Source organism: Pleurodeles waltl, chromosome 4_2 (genome assembly GCF_031143425.1).
Source record: "Pleurodeles waltl isolate 20211129_DDA chromosome 4_2, aPleWal1.hap1.20221129, whole genome shotgun sequence".
In the NCBI taxonomy this organism is placed as follows: Eukaryota; Metazoa; Chordata; class Amphibia; order Caudata; family Salamandridae; genus Pleurodeles; species Pleurodeles waltl.
Genome location: NC_090443.1, coordinates 366,426,545 through 366,449,129, shown reverse-complemented (window position 1 = coordinate 366,449,129; position 22,585 = coordinate 366,426,545). Strand labels below are relative to the sequence as shown.

Here is a 22,585-nt window from a genome sequence, read left to right as displayed (position 1 = left end):
AGATGACCACCAGAGAAAAAGGTGCCCACCTTTAGCCAAAATATAAACAAAAAATAGCCCAGGAATAGCCCAATGACAGAAGAGTTCAAAATGCTTGTTTTGTTTGCACTTTTTGGTATTGGAGTGCTTTACATGGTTTTAGGCATGGGAAGATTATGGGGGTCATTCTGACCCTGGACGGAAGCACCGCCAACAGGCTGGCGGTGCTTCATGTCCCATTCTGACAGCGGCGGTAAAGCCGCGGTCGCACCGCCGGGGTCGGCGGTGTCCCGCCGATTTTCCCCCGGCGGTGATAATCCACCAGGGCAGCGCTGCCCTGGGGATTATGACCCCCTTACCGCCAGCCTGTTTCTGGCGGTTTACACCGCCAGGAAGAGGCTGGCGGTAAGGGGTGTCCTGGGGCCCCTGGGGGCCCCTGCACTGACCATGCCAACGGCATTGGCAGTGCAGGGGCCCCCTAACAGGGCCCGGCCTGCTTTTCAGTGTCTGCATGGCAGACAGTGAAAAGCGCGACGGGTGCAACACGTCCGCAACACCGCAACACCATTAGGAGCCGGCTCCTGTGTTGCGGCCCCATTCCAGCTGGGCCGGCGGGCAATCACCCGCTATGTGATTTGCCCAAAATAACATGATGTAGAGCAAAAACCTAAATTCAAACCTAGTTCCCCAGTTCCAAAGTTAGCAGCTCTGGCCCTAATGCCACATCCTCTCCCCTAAATGCCACAAATATCAAGTGATCAACTGAATCAAAAAACATAAACTAGCAAATGATTTAAAACCACTTTGTCAATATTTGAGAACTCAAAAAGTGCAACCTCATTTTAGTTTTTTAGAGCACTAATGATCATTTCTATGGGAAAAAGACACACTCATCTTTACCATTTCTAAAGAAAATGCTTGAGATTTTACAGTCTTGATTCCATCAAGATGACTTCAGGTGTGCCACACTTTTTAAAAATAATTATAGAATAGTAGTGATCTAGTTGTTAGAACACTGTGGGGAGGCAGAAGTGCAGAAGAGGCAAGTTGACCACGCTGGGGAGGTGGACGGGGCAGTGGCAGCACAACATACCATGGAGGACAGGGGAAAGGGGGGGGCAGAGGCAGCAAACTAATTATGCAGGAGAGGCAGGAGAGGCTGTGGAAACCCAAGAAAATATTTAGGGCAGGAGGGATACGAAGTGGCAGTACAGCCATACATGGGAACAGACTCAATTGAAGCCAGGGACAACTGGTTTGTTTAAGCCCAAAAGAGATTTATTTTAGCTGTCTCCTACCTATAATGTCCTCTTATTCAATGTAAGTCATTGGGAAAAATAAATTCCCTCATTTTTTTTCAAAATCTCCCTCTTACCCAAGTGCAGAAGTTTGCATTGTATGGTACAACTGACCAAGGATTGCAGGAGCAATGGGTTAGGGACATGGACTTGGACAATAGAGGGCAGGAGGGAGGTGGCAGGGACACTAAAGTGACACTTTAGGGCAGAAATGCCCGACATAGCTATAGCTGTGTGGCATGTTATTAATTTCCTCCATTTTGCTCACTGTTAAGAATTCTCGTCCATTACCGAGTTGCATCACTACTGGTCACAACATTACACATTGATTAAGCTGCCCTTCTGTTTATGTCTTGGCAGGTGAAAGGAGATCCCAGTAGCAGCTTCAATGAGCCCAATCTGTTCCTGACAGTGGTTGACCTATTCACAGCAGGATCAGGGACCACATCCACCACACTGCGCTTTGGGTTGCTCTACATGATTCTCTATCCAAACCTCCAGAGTAAGTGCCACCATTTTCTAGATTACTAATGCACTGGAAGGGTTAATGATAGTTCAACCATTAAGGACTGTGTGTTAACACATAAGATGCAGGAAGAATCACCAACATTTGCTGAAACCAGTACATTTGTAGAATGATTTAAAGAGTAAACACATTAGAATTATGCCATATTTAAGCCATCAGAGCATAATATAGTCATTATACATTATGCTATTGTGAAGAACCCTATATTGAGGATCTGTGAAAATAACTTTGCTATGACTATTATAACTTTTCTTGTTTGGATATTCCTCTTTCAGAGTTGCATGTACCACTCAATCAGCAGTGAATGCTTTAATATAGAATTCACATTTAGTTCATGCCCTTTTTCCTTGCAACATGATAATCAGGTCTGCTCAAATATATTCATATAACTCATTCATAACACAAATTAGATGTTCTTTTCTTCTCAATAAACTATTGTATTCTATGGTGACTCACGGTTTAAGGTTAGCCATGACAAGTGACAAGTGACTTGAGAACGGTTATATGGGCATTCTTATGGGGACCAACTCTGACAGTTAGCTAGTCACAGGGAACAGTCAGATCCAGGAAGGTAAAAGTGTTTGAGGATGCTGAGCTGGTGTCAGGGGCCTTCCTGTGGCCACCACTTGGTCAATGACCATGGAGAGGTGACTTTGGCCTCAGGGTCCATGTCCCATAAAGTGAAGTCTGGGTGAAGTCCTGCAAACAAACCTGTTGCCACTGGGGTACTGGTCGCCGGTTACAGCAAAACCATTGGTTCCCTTTAATTGGCAGTATTTTCTTCCTAGGTGGCCAAACTGCACTCTGACGACTCTCCTTGTTTCAGTAGATTCATGTGCAACATTTGAGGGTTGGAGCTCGATCGTCCAGGTTGCACCTCAGCATTCAGGGGTGATCAGGTTTCTTGCCACTGGGCTGTCAAAGGAGCAGGCTTCTTGGCTTATATGGCCCTCTGACTGTAACAATGAGTGAGCCAAGTGACTCTGGTAGTCACCTTCTCTCTCTTTGACTCCAGAATACCTTTTCCTTGAGCGGGACACCACAGGTATAGTCCTTTCATTGCTGGCCCAAGATGCAGCAGGTGCAGCCCAGCTTTTACTCCATTCTCTCTTTGCTGGCTGCAGGGAACAGCAGGGCAGTCCTTTTCCATTCCTTTCTCAAGTCCACCAGTGATCTGAGGCCTGGATGCCAGGGAAGCCACTTTTATGCCCACTGCGAGTCTAGGGGGATGTGGTGACTAACTAGCCAATGGGTTACCATGTTCCTTCCTGCCTGATAATGACATTCTTTGAAGTGTGGTATCTACCTAGCCCAGAAATCACTAACATACACACTTGCAACATGACAGACCCCTTCTCTCAGTGAGTGGAGTTCCCTCGCCCAATCCAGAGCAGTGGCTACCTAGGGGTTACACTCCACTTAAAAAAACAGTTTGACAATTACTCTCCCTACTCTTCCTGAGATGCCAGCATGTCTTCTAAAACAAAAGAGCAGCCCTTCCAGAGTGTGACTACCATTTACTCTTCAAAGGTGGCTTCCCCTTAGAAGCTTGTCATTTGGGCTCACATTCACTCTGGCAAACCTGCCAGGAGGAGTAAACACCTTTTCCTTCAGTATAAACCTTATTTCCCTTCCTGAGAGTCATTTACACCTCTCTTCAGAAGAGCTGAAGACTGTCTTGAGGACAGTGAATTGAGTGCAACCATAAATGGCAACTGGAAACTTTTGGACAACAAAGTGGCAACTTTCTAAAGTTGCAATTTGTAAACTAGTGACATTAAATTCTACATGAGCAACAAGCAGGGTTTATCACACTAAGGGCCTGTTTACGAACTTGGTGGAGTGGATTACTCCATCCCAAATGTGACCGATATCCTGTCCGCTGTGTTACAAGTTCCATAGGATATGAAGGAACTTGTAATACAGCAGGCAGGATGTCCGTACTCTTTGGTATGGTGTACTCCCCTCCGCCAAGGTCGTAATCAGGCCCCAATTCTTTTGATAACTTTGGGCTAGACGTCTGAAACAGTTTTGCAGTCCCAAACAACCCAATTTGCAGAATCCACCCATTTCCAAACGCAAAAAGGCTTTTTTTAATGTATCAAACACAACTTGTGGTTCAAGTAATACTTCACGGAAGCGCAATTTGGGTTTGCAAACTAATAAAGATTCAATATTTTAAAAGGAGAGTATTTAGGGAGTCCCTTCGAAATACCAAATCGTAGTGTTATGTACAAATATTTTGCAACCAAAATGCAGTTGCAAAACATACATTCTTTGCCACCAACTCAAGTTGGTGATAACCATCCCATCCTTTTGGGACCACTTCCTCTTCAAGAATGACCACTATTCACTCTTAAAAAATAGAAAAGAAGCATTTAATTTTTCATTTTTAAACATACTCCATTTTCCTTTAAAGAAAATGGCTGCATTTAAAAAAAAAAATTGATTGCTTTATTTAAATCAATCATAGACATGGCCGTGTGCTAACCCCAGCAGCCCCCATCCCTGGGTTGGCATTGAATCCTAGTGATTCACAAACTACAAACTGCCTTCTGAATATTCATGAGGTAGGTCGAATTGTAATCCACTATGAATCAGTAATCTGCCAAATGACCTATTCGTACATAGGTTGCTTCGCAAATTACCACACTGGTCGCAAAAGTACTGGTGCATTAGTCCCATTTGAAAGTTAGCACGGCTGTGTTGTCAGTGTGTAACTTCATACTCACCAACAGGGCTACTAATCTTTCTACAGTAAAAACAACAAGGCAGAATTTTTACTGTCTGGACAAGTAAAAGCTGTATCCTTCTTTTTAATATCCAGCACCCTGCTTAGGGCTTATTAGGCCTGCCTTATGGGTGACTTTTATGTATTAAAAAGGATGGCCTAAACTTTGCCATAAATTTAGATGGAAAAGTCAAGTTAGCATTTTAAAACTGCTTTGCCAGTCTGCAGTGACGGACTGGAAGACTTGCTTTGTTTCTTCACACTTGATGGCACAAGTGCGGCAGTCTGCCAGGGACACTTAACTTACAGGATAATGTACCTCTCTTACCATATACTAGGAACTTATAAATAAGTTAACTTATGCCATTTGTTGGTAAACCAGACATTTAGGGGCATATTTATACTCTGTTTGCGCCGGAATTGCGTCGTTTTTTTTTACGCAATTCCGCCGCAAAACTAACTCCATATTTATACTTTGGCGTTAGACGCGTCTAGCGCCAAAGTCCATGGAGTTTGCGTCATTTTTTTTGCGTGGACACCTACTTTGCGTTAATGATATGCAAGGTAGGCGTTCCCGTCTAAAAAATTGACTCCGAAGCATGTGCGCCGTATTTACACTCCCGGGCAAAAATGACGTCCGGCCGCTTTTGCGCCGTTTTTTAGCACCTGGTCAGGGCAGGCGTTAAGGGACCTGTGGGCTCGGAAGGAGCCCAGAGGTGCCCTCCCAAGCCCCCAGGGACACCCCCTGCCACTCTTGCCCCCCCTAGGAGGACACCCAAGGCTGGAGGGACCCATCCCAGGGACATTAAGGTAAGTTCAGGTAAGTTTTTTTTTTTCATTTTTTTGTGGCATAGGGGGGCCTGATTTGTGCCCCCCTACATGCCACTATGCCCAATGACCATGCCCAGGGGACATAAGTCCCCTGGGCATGGGCATTGGGCAAGGGGGCATGACTCCTGTCTTTGCTAAGACAGGAGTCATTTCAATGGGGGTTGGGAGTCGAATAAATTGGCGCAAATCGGGTTGAGGCGAAAAATTTGCCTCAGCCTGACTTGCCCCATTTTTTGGCGCCCAAGCTCCATATCCCCCTATGCCGGTGCTGCCTGGTGTACGTCGGTTTTTTTCACGCACACCAGGCAGCGCCGGCGGCTAACGCCGGCTAACGTCATTGAATAAATACGGCGCCCGCATGGTGCTTCAGAATGGCGTTAGCTGGCGCTAATTTTTTTGACGCAAAACTGCCTAAGGGTTAGCGCACTTGCACTGTGGCCTTGTCAGCATTGCCCAGCGCTCTACAGAGTCATTATCCCAGTACTCTACAGTCAAAAAGTGGGGGTAAAAATTCAGGATGAGCCTAAAAAAGGTTATTGTTTCATAGAAAAGTTTACTAATATTATGGCTTTTCAAACAAAATATTTTGAATGCAAAATTACTAATGGTGTCATTTAGAGACCGGCAGACAGACTGTCTGCCATCAGAAAAGCAGAGACTATGCCCTGCACTCCACCTTTGAGGGTTCAGGCAGGATAGTTATAGAACGTGGTCCTCTTAGTATATGTTTCTAAAGCCTTTAATGCACCTAATGGTGAGGCGGTTACACTGAAGGCAACGGGGTACCATGTTAGCTTCGCCCATTCAACACAGTCTTTGGTTTTTCAAAAAGTGGGAGAAAAACAAAAGATCAACGGTCCTGGTGCACTAGGTGTTTTCGTCAGGCAGTTGTGGGTCATTTGTGTTTTTTCTTCAACAGTCAGGCTTTTTTCGTTCGATTCAGAACAGGAAAAAAGGTACTCTATATAGAGGGCAGAACTTCTGATGCACACTGATTTAGCTACCTTGTGGCAAAAGTTCCACTGGTGGGAATCTGATACTTCACCTAGTTCTAAATGGGGTGAATTTGGCAGACGGGCGTTCACCATTTTGTTGGCTTGTCTTTCAATCACTAAACTCTAAATACCCCCTATGTTATACAATAGTTTTATATTGAAACTGAACATTTCTTTCAAAATGCTACCATCAAAACAGTTTTCATCGGTTCCCTTTCACTATGACTCCATTCCCATCCCTCAACTCCATCCTCAAATATGAGTTGGAAGAGGTGTACCCTCACTATCAGCAATACAGATTATCATCACAGCCCACAATATATCACAAACTGAAAGGTATGTGTCATATTCTGAAGCATATATGTCATAGTGCATTCAGCAGTATTTAAATTAGGTTCAATACATGAAAGTCTGTTTAAATTTTCACATTTTATGAAGATTACACGTAGGGTGGGTAGTCATCCAGATACAAATTGTACATGAGCCATGCCCTCACATGCAAAAGTCATGCTCTGCATTGTGAAGGAGTTCCATGAGTGGAGTGTGAGCACTCCCACACGTACACCCAGGGATTTTGGCATATTCCCAGACTTACAAAGGGTAGTAAACCTGGGAATGCACCATAATGCTATATCATCTCAATAGAGGCGTAACAAGGAGAAATATGTTTATTTCACCTCATTATTTCCTCTTTCTATGTATGCTGCATGCTGCAGCACAAGGAGAAAAAGAAAAATGTCTCTGAGGATTGTTTTTGTGCAGGAAGGGTGTTCCTTTCTGCACAAAAACAATCCTGCCTGTAACACAAGCACCTTTGCACCATGACACAAGGGTGCCTGCGTTGGCGCTAGGCAGCACTCAGGTGCATATTTACAAGTGCATTGTGCCACTGGTGCGTCACTTTATGTGATGCATCTGTGGCGCAGGCTGCTGACCCATATCTACAAGGCCATGCAAAGCCGCTTTGTGTGGCTTTTTATGGCCTTGTAGGTATGGAGTAAGGCAAAGCAGGAGAAGTCCCTGCGTTAACTTTCTTCAGGGAGACGTTTCCATGGGTGTTGTGTGGGTATTTTTGGATTTTGATGCATTCCTGGATTTACAAGGTTTTGTAAACCTGGGAATGCATCAAAAGCTTACGCCACCCCAGGGGTGGCGTAAGGGTGACGCAAGGGGAGACGCAATTTCTCTCAGTTTTTTCCTCTTACTGTGTTTGCTGAATTTTGCATCACACATAGAAAGACGAAAACACCTCTTGTGATTGTTTTAGTGCAGGAAGGTGTCTCTTCCTACACAAAAACTATCCCCCCCAACGCAGGCACCCTTACACCATAGTGCAAGGGTGCCTATGTTGATGCATGGCAGCAATTTGTGTGCCAGCACAGGGGAAAAAGACGGGAATGCCCCGTATTTTGTAGATATGGCACATTACTGCTCTTTTGTTTTGATGCAGGACAGCAAGAATGCTTGCACCGTTGTTCTGCATCAAAACGTTGCAAATGAGGCTATCGGTGCACCAGCGGAGAGAAAGAGCAAGAATGTGCATATCTTTGTAAATATGGTGCATTCCTGCTCTCTCCATTTGATGCATCGCAGTGCAGAACGTTGTTTTGCCTCATTGCATTGAGTCAAATGTTAGTAAATCTGGGCCACAGTTTTTAAGGCCCCATTGCGAACATTGCCAGCACAGAACAAAAGGCAGTGGCACATTTCAAGTTTCAGAGTTCTCGCACAAATCAAATCTTGCCCAGGGGAAAGTAAAGTTCAGAATACAAGCAACATAAAAACAGTGATATGTAAAACCCTCAAAAGTTCGATTTTCACAAGATTATGTGCACATATTTTTTTTTCGCTTGACCATTTTGAAAAGTGACTATTAGAAGACTGATCTAATGTGACAGAGAATGTAAAGGAAAAAGTGCAGACCAACCAAAATGGCCAGAGATCGCAAGATGATGTGTTTATGACAGAAGCCTTGGGGAATGTATACAGACTTCAGTAGAGCAAAAGTTAAAAACACTGAGGACCAAAATTGCCAATTTCTGCAAACTTCTGTTCAGACATGTATGAATAGTTTACATTGTTCACATCTCATACTCACAAATGAGGACTGGTGCATTTTTGGCCCCTTGCTGGGAAGGTATTAGAAAATAAACATTTGGAATTCACTTGTGCCGGTGAGTATCTGAGTGTAAGTAAGAAAGTTCTTATGTGCAATCGAGAGCCAGCACTCAAACTGTACCTTTAAAATTAATTGAGGATGGTTACTCAATCCTCATACCAGAATAATGGGAGACCTGTGGTTGATGACGTCTGATCATACTCACCTCTAAAAGTTGTGCAGTCCAACTTAATGAGGGTTCTTATTTCCCTCTCAGCTTCAGTGTTGTGGAATACTCATATGCTACCCGTGACCATATTACCTCCTGCAGGATAGATGGTGTCCTGTGGAAGACATGGCAAGTATGTGCAAAAATGTATGTTCCTCTTTGGGATGGCTTTATCTTTCTTAATCAACAACATTTTGTCTGCACATTGTCCCTGGAATCAGGCCTTAAAAGACTATGGGCCTGATTACGACCTAGGCGGATGGGATACTCCATCACAAATGTGATGGATATCTCACCCGCCGTTTTACAAGTTTCAAAAAGAATATAAAGGAACTTGTAATATGATGGATGGGATATCTGTCACGTTTGTGACGGAGTATCCCATCAGCCAAGGTTGTAATCAGGCCCTATGACTGTCTGGTGGGCTAGGTGTATATACATCTGCACTCTTCCAAACATGGGGGTCAGGAAGGGAATTATTTACCCTAGCTCTTCATTAATATACTTTCAAAAACCCTTAGCCAGCAGGCCCTTCTCTCTGCAGTCACCCACTCACATAAATCACTGACTGCCACATAATATGCGCACTGAGTTGTATTTATTTGCATCATAAAGCACCAGTGAACAGTCCCAGCCTCCTCCTCAAGACTCTTAAATGCTCCCATGCATTCACTCTCTGCTCCGAGATTCTGCTGCGGCTTCACCTGCCTTTCCTCGATGCCCCTGGAACTAGCCAATTGACTTCAAACCTTCTCGTAGATCTCATGTGTGAACACACATACATAGTGTAAATGTGCCTTAAATTGCAGTTTAAGCTCAAGGGGAACATGCTGCACAGTGAACTAGATTGGAGTAGCTGATTCGCCATCAGACAGATTCACTATACTGAAAATATGCCAAAGGGCATACACTCCTGTATGTGCTGTAGGGGGTTCAGCATAGCGCAGCATAGATCGGACTCACTGCTGTGAAGGCCCACTAGGAAGTAGGGCACTTGCTGCGGGAGAAGCCGGGCAGTAATTAAAACAATGTGTAACACAATCCCCGCTAAAGGACAGGCAGGTAGCCCACCATAGAAGGTCTACAGTTTGTTTCCTTCTCCGCACCACAACCGAGCCCAACATTATGGGCCAGATTTACAAGGCACTTGCGCCTCTTTGCACCACACTTATCCAAAACTATGGGGGAAAGCCCTCGTAACCCCACTCTACCTGGGCTATCCAACAATACTGATGTATAAATGGTATAGAGTAGGGAAAGATACACAAATATTAAACATCACAGTGAAGACATTAATTAATCACTGGAAAAATGTTTTAATTCTAGCACTCGTACTTTGAGAGCACAAAGATATACTCGTCTCACTTTATCTCGCTCCTCCTCCTAAAAAAACGTGTATAATATATAGGGGGTCATTACGACCTCAACCGCGGGAGACAGAATACCGCCATTGCCGGCGGTATTCCTGTCTCCCTATTATGACATTTCCGCTGGGCCAGCGGACGGTAACAGTGTTACCGTCCGCTGGCCCAGCGGAAATGTCACATCAACATTGCAGCCGGCTCATAATAGAGCCGGCGGCAATGCTGATGTGCAGCGGGTGCAGTAGCACCCGTCGCGCATTTCACTGCCCGAAATTCGGGCAGTGAAATGCACGACGGGGCTATGCCTGGGGGCCCCTGCACTGCCCATGCCAAGTGCATGGGCAGTGCAGGGGCCCCCAGGGGCACCCCAAGTCCCCTTACCGCCGGCCTTTCAATGGCGGTGTGTACCGCCACGGACAGGCCGGCGGTCGGGGACTCGGATTATGACCGCCAGGCGAAATCCTGGCGGGAAAATGGAGGGGCCGGCGGTATGGCCGTGGCAGTTCTGCCACGGTCATAATTGCTGGCGGAACACCGCCAGCCTGTTGGCGGTGTTACCGCCAACATACCGCCGGCCGCCAGGGTCGTAATGACCCCCATAGTGTTGACACAATGCACGCCACTAAAACAAATATATACACATTGCATCACAAAAATATATGCATCACAATTTTCAGACGAAAAGGTACTGGGCGCAGAAGCACTCACAACTTCCAACGCTATTCAGAAAGGTGGGCTGCCAAACACTTTTTCCCAGGATAGTCCTCTGTGCGAGGTAGTGATGATCTATACCGTCACTGATAGCAAAATGCTCATACTAAGTAGGAGCGGTATAGTACTCTATCTTAATCTTTCAGTTTCATAAATTCATAGCACTCCTCGAATTGTTGGTCAACACGTTTTGGCCCTTCATCTATGGGCCTCATCAGGACATAGGAAGCGGCACCTTTATAGCGGTCACGAAAATTAATCTGACCATATAAATATAAATGAGCGAAACCAGCTGAAGTTCTTCAAAAACGTATATATATGTAAGTGCAGGAAGACGTCGCTATGGATCATATCCCAATGTGAGCTCTAAAGGCTTTTTGTGGAAACTTTGATACATGTTTGTATCAGTCCACAGCTCACGATGCCTGAGGGGACGCCTGCACTTGCTGAATGCAAACACCGGCATACACAAGTCCGGCGTGGTTCTGGGATGTAGCTACTTGTTCTTGTTCTCGAGCAGCAGAATGCAGCTGCTTGTTCTCGTTCTCGAGCAGCTGCATCCCTGACAGAGGACTGTCCTCGGAAAAAGTGTTTGGCAGCCCACCTTTCCGAATAGCGTTGGAAATTTTCAGTGCTTCTGCACCCAGTACCTTTTCGTCTGGAAATTGTGATGTATATATTTTTGTGATGTAATGTGTATATGTTTGTTTTAGTGTCGTGCATTGTGTCAACACTATATATTAAATGCATTTTTTTAAGAGGAGGAGCAAGGCAAAGTGAGATGAGTATGTATTTGTGCACACAAAGTGCGAGTGCTAGAATTAAAACATTATTCCAGTGATTAATTAATGTCTTCACTGTGATGCCTAATATTTGTGTATCCTTCCCTACTCTATACCATTTATATATATCGGTGTCTGTGCACCACACTAGCATCATTTTTTTACGCTAATGTAGCATTAAGGAGGCCATTCCCCATATTTACAATGTAGTGCAATGCCTGTGCCAGGCATAATGTATGCAAGGGGGGTGTTCACCCACTAGGAGGCCCAGAAAAATGGCACAGTGAAATCTACAAGATTTCACTGCATCATTTTTTCTGTCATTTTTAACGCCTGCACAGGGCAGGCATGAAAGTGACAGACCCATAGTAACCTATGGTCCTCCCTAGTGCTTTGGTGCACTAGCGCCATGATTTGTGGCGCTAATGCCTCAAAGTGCCACAGTAGCATCATAAATTATGATGCTATTGTGGAAACAACAGTCATGGTGCTCCGTATTGTAAATACGGCGCAACCATGGTGTCGTTAGGTGGGGCAGTGGCGACGCATGAAAAGTGTCGCATCGGGACCGATGCACCACTTTCTTGTAAATCTGGGCCTATATTTGGATGAGGTGGCCATTTTAGGAATAGGAAATTAACAGCATATGATGCCGCCTTGTGCCAGCCATGCTGCTGCTGCTGATTTGTATTGTAAGATGCGTTAATACTGTTTTTCAGTGGCGACTGGCAATGCAGCTCCTGGAGCTTGCAGAGAGTGCTGTGGCAAGATAGATAGTAGTAGGTCTGGGTTCTTCTGGGACAGTGTACACTAACAATGCACCTCTTTTGAAGTTCATGTGAAAGTTTAGGAACTCCATTTGGGGGGGACCCTGGGCAAACGGGTTACTTGGCTCTAATTGTGGCAACAGGAGTCTTTTACTTCTTGCATCATAGAGCCATCTTAATGATGGTCCCAAGCTGAGCATTGAATACACCCGTTAGCACTTGAGCCTCAGAGTAACGAAGCAGAACAATCAAAGGTTTACCGGGGTGGCGTGGTTTAGAGGCTCAGAAGTCACCAGAACACATAATAACACTCAATAAATCAAAGACCTGCAAATGTATTTCTTTTTGTCAGGAGGTTCAAAGTGTAAACCCCTTTCCTGTTGATTTTTTTCACCAGGTTCACCATGTATCACCCTTTCCTATTGCTTTTGTCAAAGAGTTCTTAATGTAAAATCTCTTCCTAGTGTATCTGTCAGGAAGTTTACAATGTAAACCCATCCTATTGAATTTTTCACTGTTCATAACTTAATAATCTATCCAATTAATCTGTCAGGGAGGTTATACTATAAGACTACAACCCCCTCCCTCATGCTTTTGTCAAGGGATTACACCAGGCAGAGCCCCCTCTTACTGTATTTAATATGGAGTCTGCATTAACAATACATCGTTTATAAGTGAAGAAACTGTGCCATGGCTCCTTGATTCTTGGCCTGCCAAATGGGAGAAGTGAACATGCTCATTCTTCTCTTTTTAGGTTTTGCCTGCACATCGATTGCAGTGTGCTTGTGAAATATATTGCATTAAATATTTACCTTACAAGGGACTTACATCCCATCCCATTGCTTTTCATTGAGTCTTGACCTTCCCACTCACTTTTCCTCAATTTCTATTGGCTGTAGCATACTATTTCATGTTGTCCCTTGTGTCTTGCTCTTCTCAGTGTCCAAAGGCCCAATTACTGTTTTCATCCACTTTTGTGGACCTTTTTTAATGTTTACCCTGCTCTGTTCTTATTTTTATGTTTACCCTGCACAGCCCTTGCGCTGTGCTTGTTTACTTAATCTCCCCGTGGCTGCACTCATTTCAAGCGTGCTTGTTACGCCTCACAGATTGCTTTTACCAAGCACACTTAAAATGAATGCAGTCACTGGGAGATTTGGGTAAATAGGCGCAGTAGCGTTTCGCTGTGCTCATTTTTATATTTAGGCTGCTTTGCTTGCTACGCCCCACAGATTGTCTTTAACATATTGCCCTTAACAAGCACGCTTGAAATGTGTGCAGCTATGGGGAGATTTAGTAATAATCACAGTGCTTGCACTGTGCTTATTTTTATGGTTAGCCTGCACTGCTCTTGCTCTCTGCTTGTGTACATAATCTCTCTGTGCCTGTATGCATTTCAAGCGTACTTGGTTTTTTTCAGATAGCCTCTGAGCCGCCCAAGTTTCCCTGCCCAATGAAGGATCCACTGTGGCACTATTATTCATTTACATTCAGGTATTAAGAGGACGGAAAAGGGGAGCACTCTATTCTTAGCAACTAGGCAAAATGCTTGTTTAAAATTGGGGCTTCGAATTCATTTTATTTGGGGATTCCAACATGGTGCAAGTATTCCAGCATAGCATAGTCCTTTGTTGATGTCAGTGACACACCTCACTTTAACAATCAAGTGGATGCAGAGTATCCAACATTGCAAACAGCAAACAAAGCGAGATACACAAGATCCATCTTACGGTAAGAGAATTCACAAATGCTCGGCATCGTTTTCATTTGAACGACCATGATACCAATGGTCTACAGCATTCAATCTGGGTTGTACCATGGTGCTGGATTTTACCTTCACCCGTTGACCAGTTACTTGTCAAATGAGCGCTGTCACCAGCAGTTTATGACACTTTACCCAGGTATTACTACAGCATTGAACTTTACTTTCACTCGTCTCCTGTACTCTCGTCAGAAAAGCACTGTCAAAATCTGTTCAAGCACATGATGGCACATCTGACCTTAATAAGTAAACATACAAGGGGAGGCGAACAGGCTAATGGACCTTTTGACTGCGCTTAAGATATTCCCACCATATATCCTGCAACATGCAGATCAATAATCAATAACAATCAATAACATTAGTAATCAATTAGAGCCAATCCGTGTGTGACCCTTCTCACTAACCAACCTATACCAGCACAGCTCCAATTACGTCACAGTCACACATACTGCAGCTGACAAATTCTTGTGGCTTGTTCTCCTAAACTAAGATTCTGTCACACACACCATGACCTTGCACTCAAGAATACCACACCTTCATGTATAAGGTAGAATATGTATTTCCCTATATTAACATTGCTAATGTCACGTAGGTTAATCTCAAAATCAAATGATAAACATACAGAAACAACACTGGCTGTCCGAAGTGGTGAAAGAATTGCAATCTAATCAAGGCTTGAGCTACTACACATTCCAAAATAACAGTGCAAATTATTAGCAAGAATAATTGTGCAAATTATATTACATACATTTAGTTTCAGCAAAGAAAAGACATCACAGTTCACTCCATATATTGAATCTCATTAGTGAGGATCCTAACTAACACCAAATTAGAATTACCTGTTGGGCTTCATGCAAAAAATGTAGTCAACACAAATTTGGAAAAAAACATCTAACTATGGCTCTATCAAAATAGCGCGGTTGGTACCTCGAAACAAAAGCAAATAGACATAGCAAACAACATCACAGTCATTATACATATCCTCAGTTTGGATCAGCAAGCTGTGACTGTCTTCGTCCTCAGGTGGTAAGTCTGGTCAGCAAGGCATCAGGATTCCAAATCAAAGTTCAGAAAAGGCAAAGTCTTTAAGCAGTAAAGTTAAGCATGTCTCTTTTCAAGACGCTCAAGAGAGTAATGGCCTTTCTGCAAGATAGAAAATGGGCAAATGGATTGTCTTCTCTCTGTGCAGTCCAGTCTGGCTAAGTTAGATTCCCTAAAACTACTTCCCTAGTCCCTATCGGTCAAGGGATCGCATGTTCACACTTTGTCCAATAAAACTAAAATTTCAAATCTACATTTCTACTAGTACATGGTTCACATGTTGATGATTGGCTTCTTTCGTACTGTTCTCATTCATCCGGCTCGTCAGGTAACAATATTATTGCAGCTTATACTCCAGTCAGTCTCCATTGTATTCTCCTGAGAAAGTCAGTCTCACACACATTACATTTACAATGTTGCATTAGCAAGAACACCACCTTCCAGCAACGAGAAAGACTTTTAGCTACAAGCACATTAGGTCAGCACAGTGGAAAAATCACAATTTAATTCTCTAAGCAGACATTTTGTGAAACGCCTATGAAATGCAGCGTGACATGAGGCTGTGCAACTAGGCCTAGACCTCCGCTAAGTTAAGGCTTTCAATTAATAAAGCTAATACATAATGCACAACCCTTAGTATGACATATTACTACATTATTCAAACATAAGCTCAACATTTCATATTAATAAGCTATTAATAAATACACTTTGTGAACATTGGCGGCCACTCGTGTGGTCACACTTTCAAATGCGTGCATTAATTTTCTCTAAGTTATTACATTTCTACTCAAATTCAACACACAATATTCATTAGTACTTTCAATAAACTTCTGCATTAACACGTGTGGTCGATTATTTAAAGTTGCCACTATCTGCCAGGGCTCCAACTTGCTGTGGCATGGAGGTTGAGGGGCAGATGTCTGGGAATGTCCCCCTAGTAGCAACGCCACTGGTGTCTCCATCTGAGGAGAAAGTATTCATTATTCAGCAGCTCCACGGAGGATACTTAGTTTAGCTGTCAAAACATGTCACTTTTTACTTTAAAAGATCTCTTAAGACAGTTTATAAAAGCGGTAAACTTTTTGACCCATTCCTTTTAATGCTTCTGCCCCACCTGATCATAATAGCCAATGGTTTAAATATAACACGCCTGATACCTTGTGAGTTTAGTAGAAACATCTCTTGAATAGGTTTGGCATAGCCAGTGCATAAAATGGGCAAGTACTCACCGCTTTATAGTTTCAGTAACATATTGCATGACTGTTCACCAAGCTACAACATACAACAAAAACCAGATTATTATTAATCACATAGGGGAAACCTAATGAATTTGTCAATGCTTGTTGAATAAGTATCCCTGGCCTTTGCTTCATGTTAGAAATGGGGCTCTAGTTGGCAGTGGTTTGCACCCTGTCGAAGTAGGGACCCTCACTTTAGTCAGGGTAAAGGAGTCACGCACCTAAGATAATCCCAGCTCACCCCTTAGTAGCTTGGCACAAGCAGTCAAGCTTATCTCAGAGGCAGTGTGCAAAGTAATTGTACCCACACACACAGTAACCCAGTAAATGGGCACCACACCAGTTTAGAAAAATAGCCAATATTTATCTGAATAAAACAAGACCAAAATGACAAAAATCCAACATACATAAGGAAAGATATCAATTTTTGAAAAGTTAAAAGAGTCTTAATTCATAGAAATCAATGAATGCATTGTTTTAGCATAAAGTTCCTGGTATCCATAAAAAATAAAGCTGCAGAAGAGGTGATGCGTCAGAAAAGCAAGTGATGCGCTGATTCCTTACTCGCAAGTGAGGCCGTGTGTCAATTCTTTCCCCTTCGGGTAGGCGATGTGTCGATTCTTTCCCAGCAGCAGAATGATGCTTCAAATTCCAGACACACAGCCTCAGGTCCTTGCTGAGATTTTGAAGATTTGATGCCCAGGGTCAATGCGTGGAAAATTCTGATGCACTGTGCGAAGGGTCCGAGTTGAGAACAGGTGCTGCGTCTAATTTCCAGCCGCGCGATTAGCGCTGCATTGAATTTTCAGCTGCAGGATAGGCCCTGCCTTGATTCTTCTGACACGCTCACAGCGGTACTTGGATTTCCCCCGCAGGTTACCAGCTTTGACTTCTAAGGGCCCAGGGACTGGATTTGGCACCACTTAGCAAGTCAAGACTCTCAGCAGAAGAGCCCAGGCACTGGCAGATAAAACCTTTGATGTGTCTGAGACTTCACAACAGGAGGAAAGCTCAGTTCAAGCTCTTGGAGAACCTTGGAAAGCAGGAAATAGAAAGCAAAGTCCGGTCCTTTCAGTCCCAGGGCAGAAGTAACAGCAGTTGGCTAGCATGGCAAAGCAACAGGCAGAACCAGGTCCTCTGCAAACATCCAGCTCTCCTACCTGGCAGGATGTCCTCCGTCCAGAAGAGTTCTGAAGTTGTGGGGTCGGCAGTCCTATACTTATACTAATTTCTTCATGTGAAGTAAGCATACTTCAAAGGAAAGTCCTTGTAGTGCACAAGACCCTGCCTATCCCTGTCCTGGCCCCAGACACACCCCAGGGGGCTGGAGACTGCTTTGTGTAAGGACAGACACAGCCCTAATCGGGTGCAAGTGTCAGCTCCTCCCTCCACTCTAGCCCAGGAGGACCGATTAGTATATGCAGGGCACACCTCAGCTCCCTTTGCATGACTGTCTAGAGTGAATTAACAAACAGCCCAACTGTCAGTCTGACCCAGACTTGTATTCCACAGCCAGGCAGAGGCACAGAATGGTTAAAGTGGGAATTTCAAACTTACAATTTAAAAAAAAACTTCACAAAAAGATGTATTGTTAAATTGTGAGTTCAGAGACCCCATGCTCTGTACCTCCATCTGCTCCCAATGGGAAATTATACCTAAAAGATATTTTAAAAGATATTTTAAGGCAATCCCCATGGTAACCTATGGGAGAGATAGGTCTTGCAATAGTGAAAAATGCATTTGGCAGTATTTCACTATCAGGACATGTAAAACACACTAGTACATGTCCTACCTTTTAACCCCTCGGGTGCCCGGGACGAGGTGGTTACGTCCGCTGCCATGGCACTGAGGCGCCAGGGACGTAACCACCTAGTCCTGCTATGGGGCCTCAGGGAGCCCTAGTACTCCCCCTGAGGGCCTGGCACACCCTCCCTTAGGCAGGGATGGAAGGGGAATTGCTTCCCCTTCCACCCCTGCCTCCCCCCGGCTCCCTCATGTGACGTCTGATGACGTCAGCGTGCCATCGCGCGCTGACCTCATCAGAGGCTTGTCCCTCCACGCTGGAAGCTCAGCCCCAGTGCTGATCTCCTCCGATCACTGGAGGGGCCGAGAAAGGCATCAAAGGAAAGGAAAGGCCTTCCCTTTCCTTTGATGTCTTTCTCCTCATTTCTGCTGCCCGATCACAATGTGATCAGGCAGCAGAAATGCCACTAGACACCAGGGAATTTTTTGTTTTTTGGTAATTGACATGAGGGGAGCGTCCCCTTAGGCAAGGTCCACTCCCCATGGGGCCAAATTATTTTTAAGCTATTTCTGCCCCCACCCCCCGGGGGCAGAAACCCCCTAGACACAAGGGATATTTTTTTGTTTATTTTTATTTTCTATATGTGGGGAGCGTCCCCTTAGGCAAGGGTCGCTCCCCGGGGGGGGGGGGGTAATATTAATTTCAGGCCATTTCTGTCCCCCTTGGGGGGAGATCGACCTATATTTATTAGGCCAATCTGCCCCCAAGGGGGGCAGAAACCACTACACACCAGGGAATTTTTATTTTTCGTTGTTATTGACATGAGGTGAGCAGCCCCTTGGGCAAGGGCCGCTCCCCAGGGGGCCAAATTATTTTTTGTCCATTTCTGCCCCACCTGGGGGCAGATCGGCCTAATATAATTAGGCCGATCTACCCCCAGGGGGGCAGCACCAGGGATAATGTTTTGTTTGTTTATGTTTTTTTATATATGGGGAGCGACCCCTTAGGCAAGAGTAGCTACCCTGGAGGGTGAATTGTATTTAAGCCATTTCTGCCCCTCTTGGGGGCAGATCGGCCTATTTTTATTAGGCCAATCTGCCCCCAAGGGGAGCAGAAACCACTAGGCACCAGGGATTTTTTTTTTACATCAATTTCACGCAAGGGGAGCGACCCCATAGGCAAGGGTTGCTCCCCTGGGGGGCGGGGGCAAATTTATTTTAGGCCATTTCTGCTCCCCTTGGGGGCAGATCAGGATATTTCTATTAGGCGGATCTGCTTCTGGGTGGGGCAGAAATTGGGATTGGTATGTGTGTGTATGTGTGTGTTTTGCTTGGGGGCAGCCCCTTGGCTGATGATTGCTCCCCATGTGGGCACATTCCTGTTGGCTATATCTTCCCCCCTTGTGGGCAGATCGGCCTATTTTTGGAAGGCCCTTCTGCCCACAAGGGGGGGCAGAAAGTCCACCAGAGACCAGGGAAGATTTTTTTTTCAAAATAAGAGGGTGGGAGTATGGCTATACCCCCATCCCAAATGAATAGGGCCAAAGTTGTTCTGCCCACCAGTGGGCAGATAGGGCAGTTACCCCCCTCCATACCCTGGGGTGGGGGGGCAGAAAGTCCACTAGATGCCAGGGAATTAAAAAAAAAAATTGGGGGGTGGCTGCCAACCAGTATGGGCCTGGTTATGCACCCACCCCAACTGAAGGGGGTAGTGGTCTTTCAGCTCTCCCCTGCACACTAAAACATCTTATCCCATGGCAAGCAAGAGGACGTTTGATTATTTTTGGTTTTGGTTTTACATTTGGGCCATGAGAGCTTGGCTAACTCTCAAAATCGTAACACTTGGAATGGTGAGAGCTGCACTTTTTGGACTTTGGGACGCTGCCACAAGTCCTAGACACGTCTAAAAACTAAACATCTGGGTGAGTCCAGAGTGGTGTGCTTCACATGCATCCCACACCCTTTTCTTACCAACATTGTCCTGCAAACCTCCAACTTTGCTGGAAATCACACATTTGTTCCCAATTTTTTTATGAAATGTTCTGGAATCTGCAGGAATCCACAAAATTCCCACCACCCAGCATTGTCTCATCTATACAGATAAAAAATCTGCCCCACTTGTCAACCTAAAAATTTTCTTTTTTCCAACTGCTGAGGCTGAGGGGAACGTTGGGTGGTAGGAATTTTGTCCCGGTGCGGTGATCCCACACTGAAATGTGGGAAAATTAGATTTTTTTGCTAAATTTGAGCTTTGCTGAGGATTCTGGGTAAGAAAACACTGGGGGATCCACGCAAGTCACACCTCGATGGACTCTCTCGGGTGTCTAGTGTTCAGAAATGTCTGGGTTTAGTAGGTTTCACTGTATGGCTGCTGAGCCCAGGACCAAAAACACAGGTGCCTCCCACCCCGCAAAAACAGGTAGTTTAGTATGGGATAATTTTGATGTGTCCAGATGGTGTTTTGGGGCATTTTCTTTCGCGGGCACTAGGCCTACCCACACAAATGAGGTACCATTTTTTATCGGGAGACTTAGGGGAATGCTGGGTGGAAGGATATTTGTGGCTCCTCTCAGATTCAGGAACATTCTGTCACCGAAAAATGTGAGGAAAAAGTGTTTTGTGATCAAATTTTAAGGTTTGCAAAGGATTCTGGGTAACAGAACGTGGTGAGAGCCCCACAAGTCACCCCATCCTGGATTCCCCTAGGTGTCTAGTTTAAAAAATGCACAGGTTTGGTAGGTTTCCCTAGGTGCTGGCTGAGCTAGAGGCCAAAATCCACAGCTAGGGACTTTGCAAAAAACAGCTTTGTTTTCTTTGGGAAAATGTGATGTGTCCATGTTGTGTTTTGGGGCATTTTTTGTCGTGGGCCCTAGGCCTACCCACACAAGTGAGGTCCCATTTTTATCGGGAGACTTGGGGGACTGCTGGATGGAAGGAAATTTGTGGCTCCTGTCAGATTCCCGTACTTGTTGTCACCAAAATGTGAAGAAAAAGTGGTTTTTGGCCAAATTTTGAGGTTTGCAAAGGATTCTGGGTAACATAACCTGGTGAAAGCCCCACAAGTCACCCCATCCTGGATTCCCCTTGGTGTCTAGTCTTTAAAAATGCACATGTTTGGTAGGTTTCCCTAGGTGTCGGCTGAAGTAGAGGCCAAAATCCACAGCTAGGCACTTTGCAAAAAACAGCTCTGTTTTCTTTGGGAAAATGTGATGTGTCCACGTTGTGTTTTGGGGCATTTCCTGTCGCGGGCCCTAGGCCTACCCACACAAGTGAGGTACCATTTTTATCAGGAGACTTGGGGGAACGCTGGGTGGAAGAAAATTTGTGGCTCCTCTGAGATTCCAGAACTTTCTGTCTCCAAAATGTAAGGAAAAGGTGTTTTTTTGGCCACATTTTGAGGTTTGCAAAGGATTCTGGGTAACAGAACGTGGTGAGAGCCCCACAAGTCATCCCATCCTGGATTCCCCTCGGTGTCTAGTTTTAAAAAATGCACAGGTTTGGTAGGTTTCCCTAGGTACCAGCTGAGCTAGAGGCCAAAATCCACAGCTTGGCATTTTGCTAAAAAACAGCTCTGTTTTCTTTGGGAAAATGTGATGTGTCCATGTTGTATTGGGGGGCATTCCTGTTGCGGGCACTAGGCCTACGCACACAAGTGAGGTACCATTTTTATCGGGAGACATGGGGGAACGCTAGGTGAAAGGAAATTTGTGGCTCTTTTCAGATTCCAGAACATTTTGTCACCAAAATGTGAGGAAAAAGTGTTTTTTTGCCAAATTTTGAGGTTTGCAAAGAATTCTGGGTAACAGAACCTGGTGAAAGCCCCACAAGTCACCCCATCCTAGATTCCCGTAGGTGTCTAGTTTTAAAAAAATGTACAGGTTTGGTAGGTTTCCCTAGGTGCCGGCTGAGCTAGAGGCCAAAATCCACAGCTAGTCACTTAGCAAAAAACAGCTCTGTTTTCTTTGGGAAAATGTGATGTGACCACGTTGTGTTTTGGGGCATTTCCTGTCGCAGGCGCTAGGCCTACCCACACAAGTGAAGTACCATTGTTATCAGGAGACTTGGGGGAACGGTGGGTGGAAGGAAATTTGTGGCTCCTTTCAGGTTCCAGAAATTTGTGTCACCAAAATGTGAGGAAAAAGTGGTTTTTTTGGCCAAATTGTGAGGTTTGCAAAGGATTCTGGGTAACAGAGCGTGGCGACAGCCCCACAAGTCACCCCATCCTGGATTTCCCTAGGTGTCTAGTTTTCAAACATGCACAGGTTTGATAGGTTTCCCTAGGTACCGGCTGAGCTAGAGGCCAAAATCTACAGCTTGGCACTTTGCAAAAAACAGCTCTGTTTTCTTTGGGAAAATGTGATGTGTCCATGTTGTGTTTTGGGGCATTTCCTGCTGCGGGCACTAGGCCTACACACACAAGTGAGGTACCATTTTTATCGGGAGACTTGGTGGAACGCTGGATAAAAGGAAATTTGTGGCTCCTTTCAGAT

The 22,585-nt window shown here is 44.8% G+C and overlaps 1 protein-coding gene across 1 annotated transcript in view; it reads left to right on the top strand.

The window, feature by feature from the left end:
• LOC138292727 (cytochrome P450 2D15-like) overlaps window positions 1–22,585 on the top strand; it is a 496,310-nt gene that overhangs the window by 277,155 nt on the left and 196,570 nt on the right. The window contains exon 6 of the mRNA XM_069231465.1: window positions 1,638–1,783. Within this exon, the coding sequence (XP_069087566.1) occupies window positions 1,638–1,783 (146 nt within the window). The remainder of the gene's footprint in view (window positions 1–1,637; window positions 1,784–22,585) is intronic.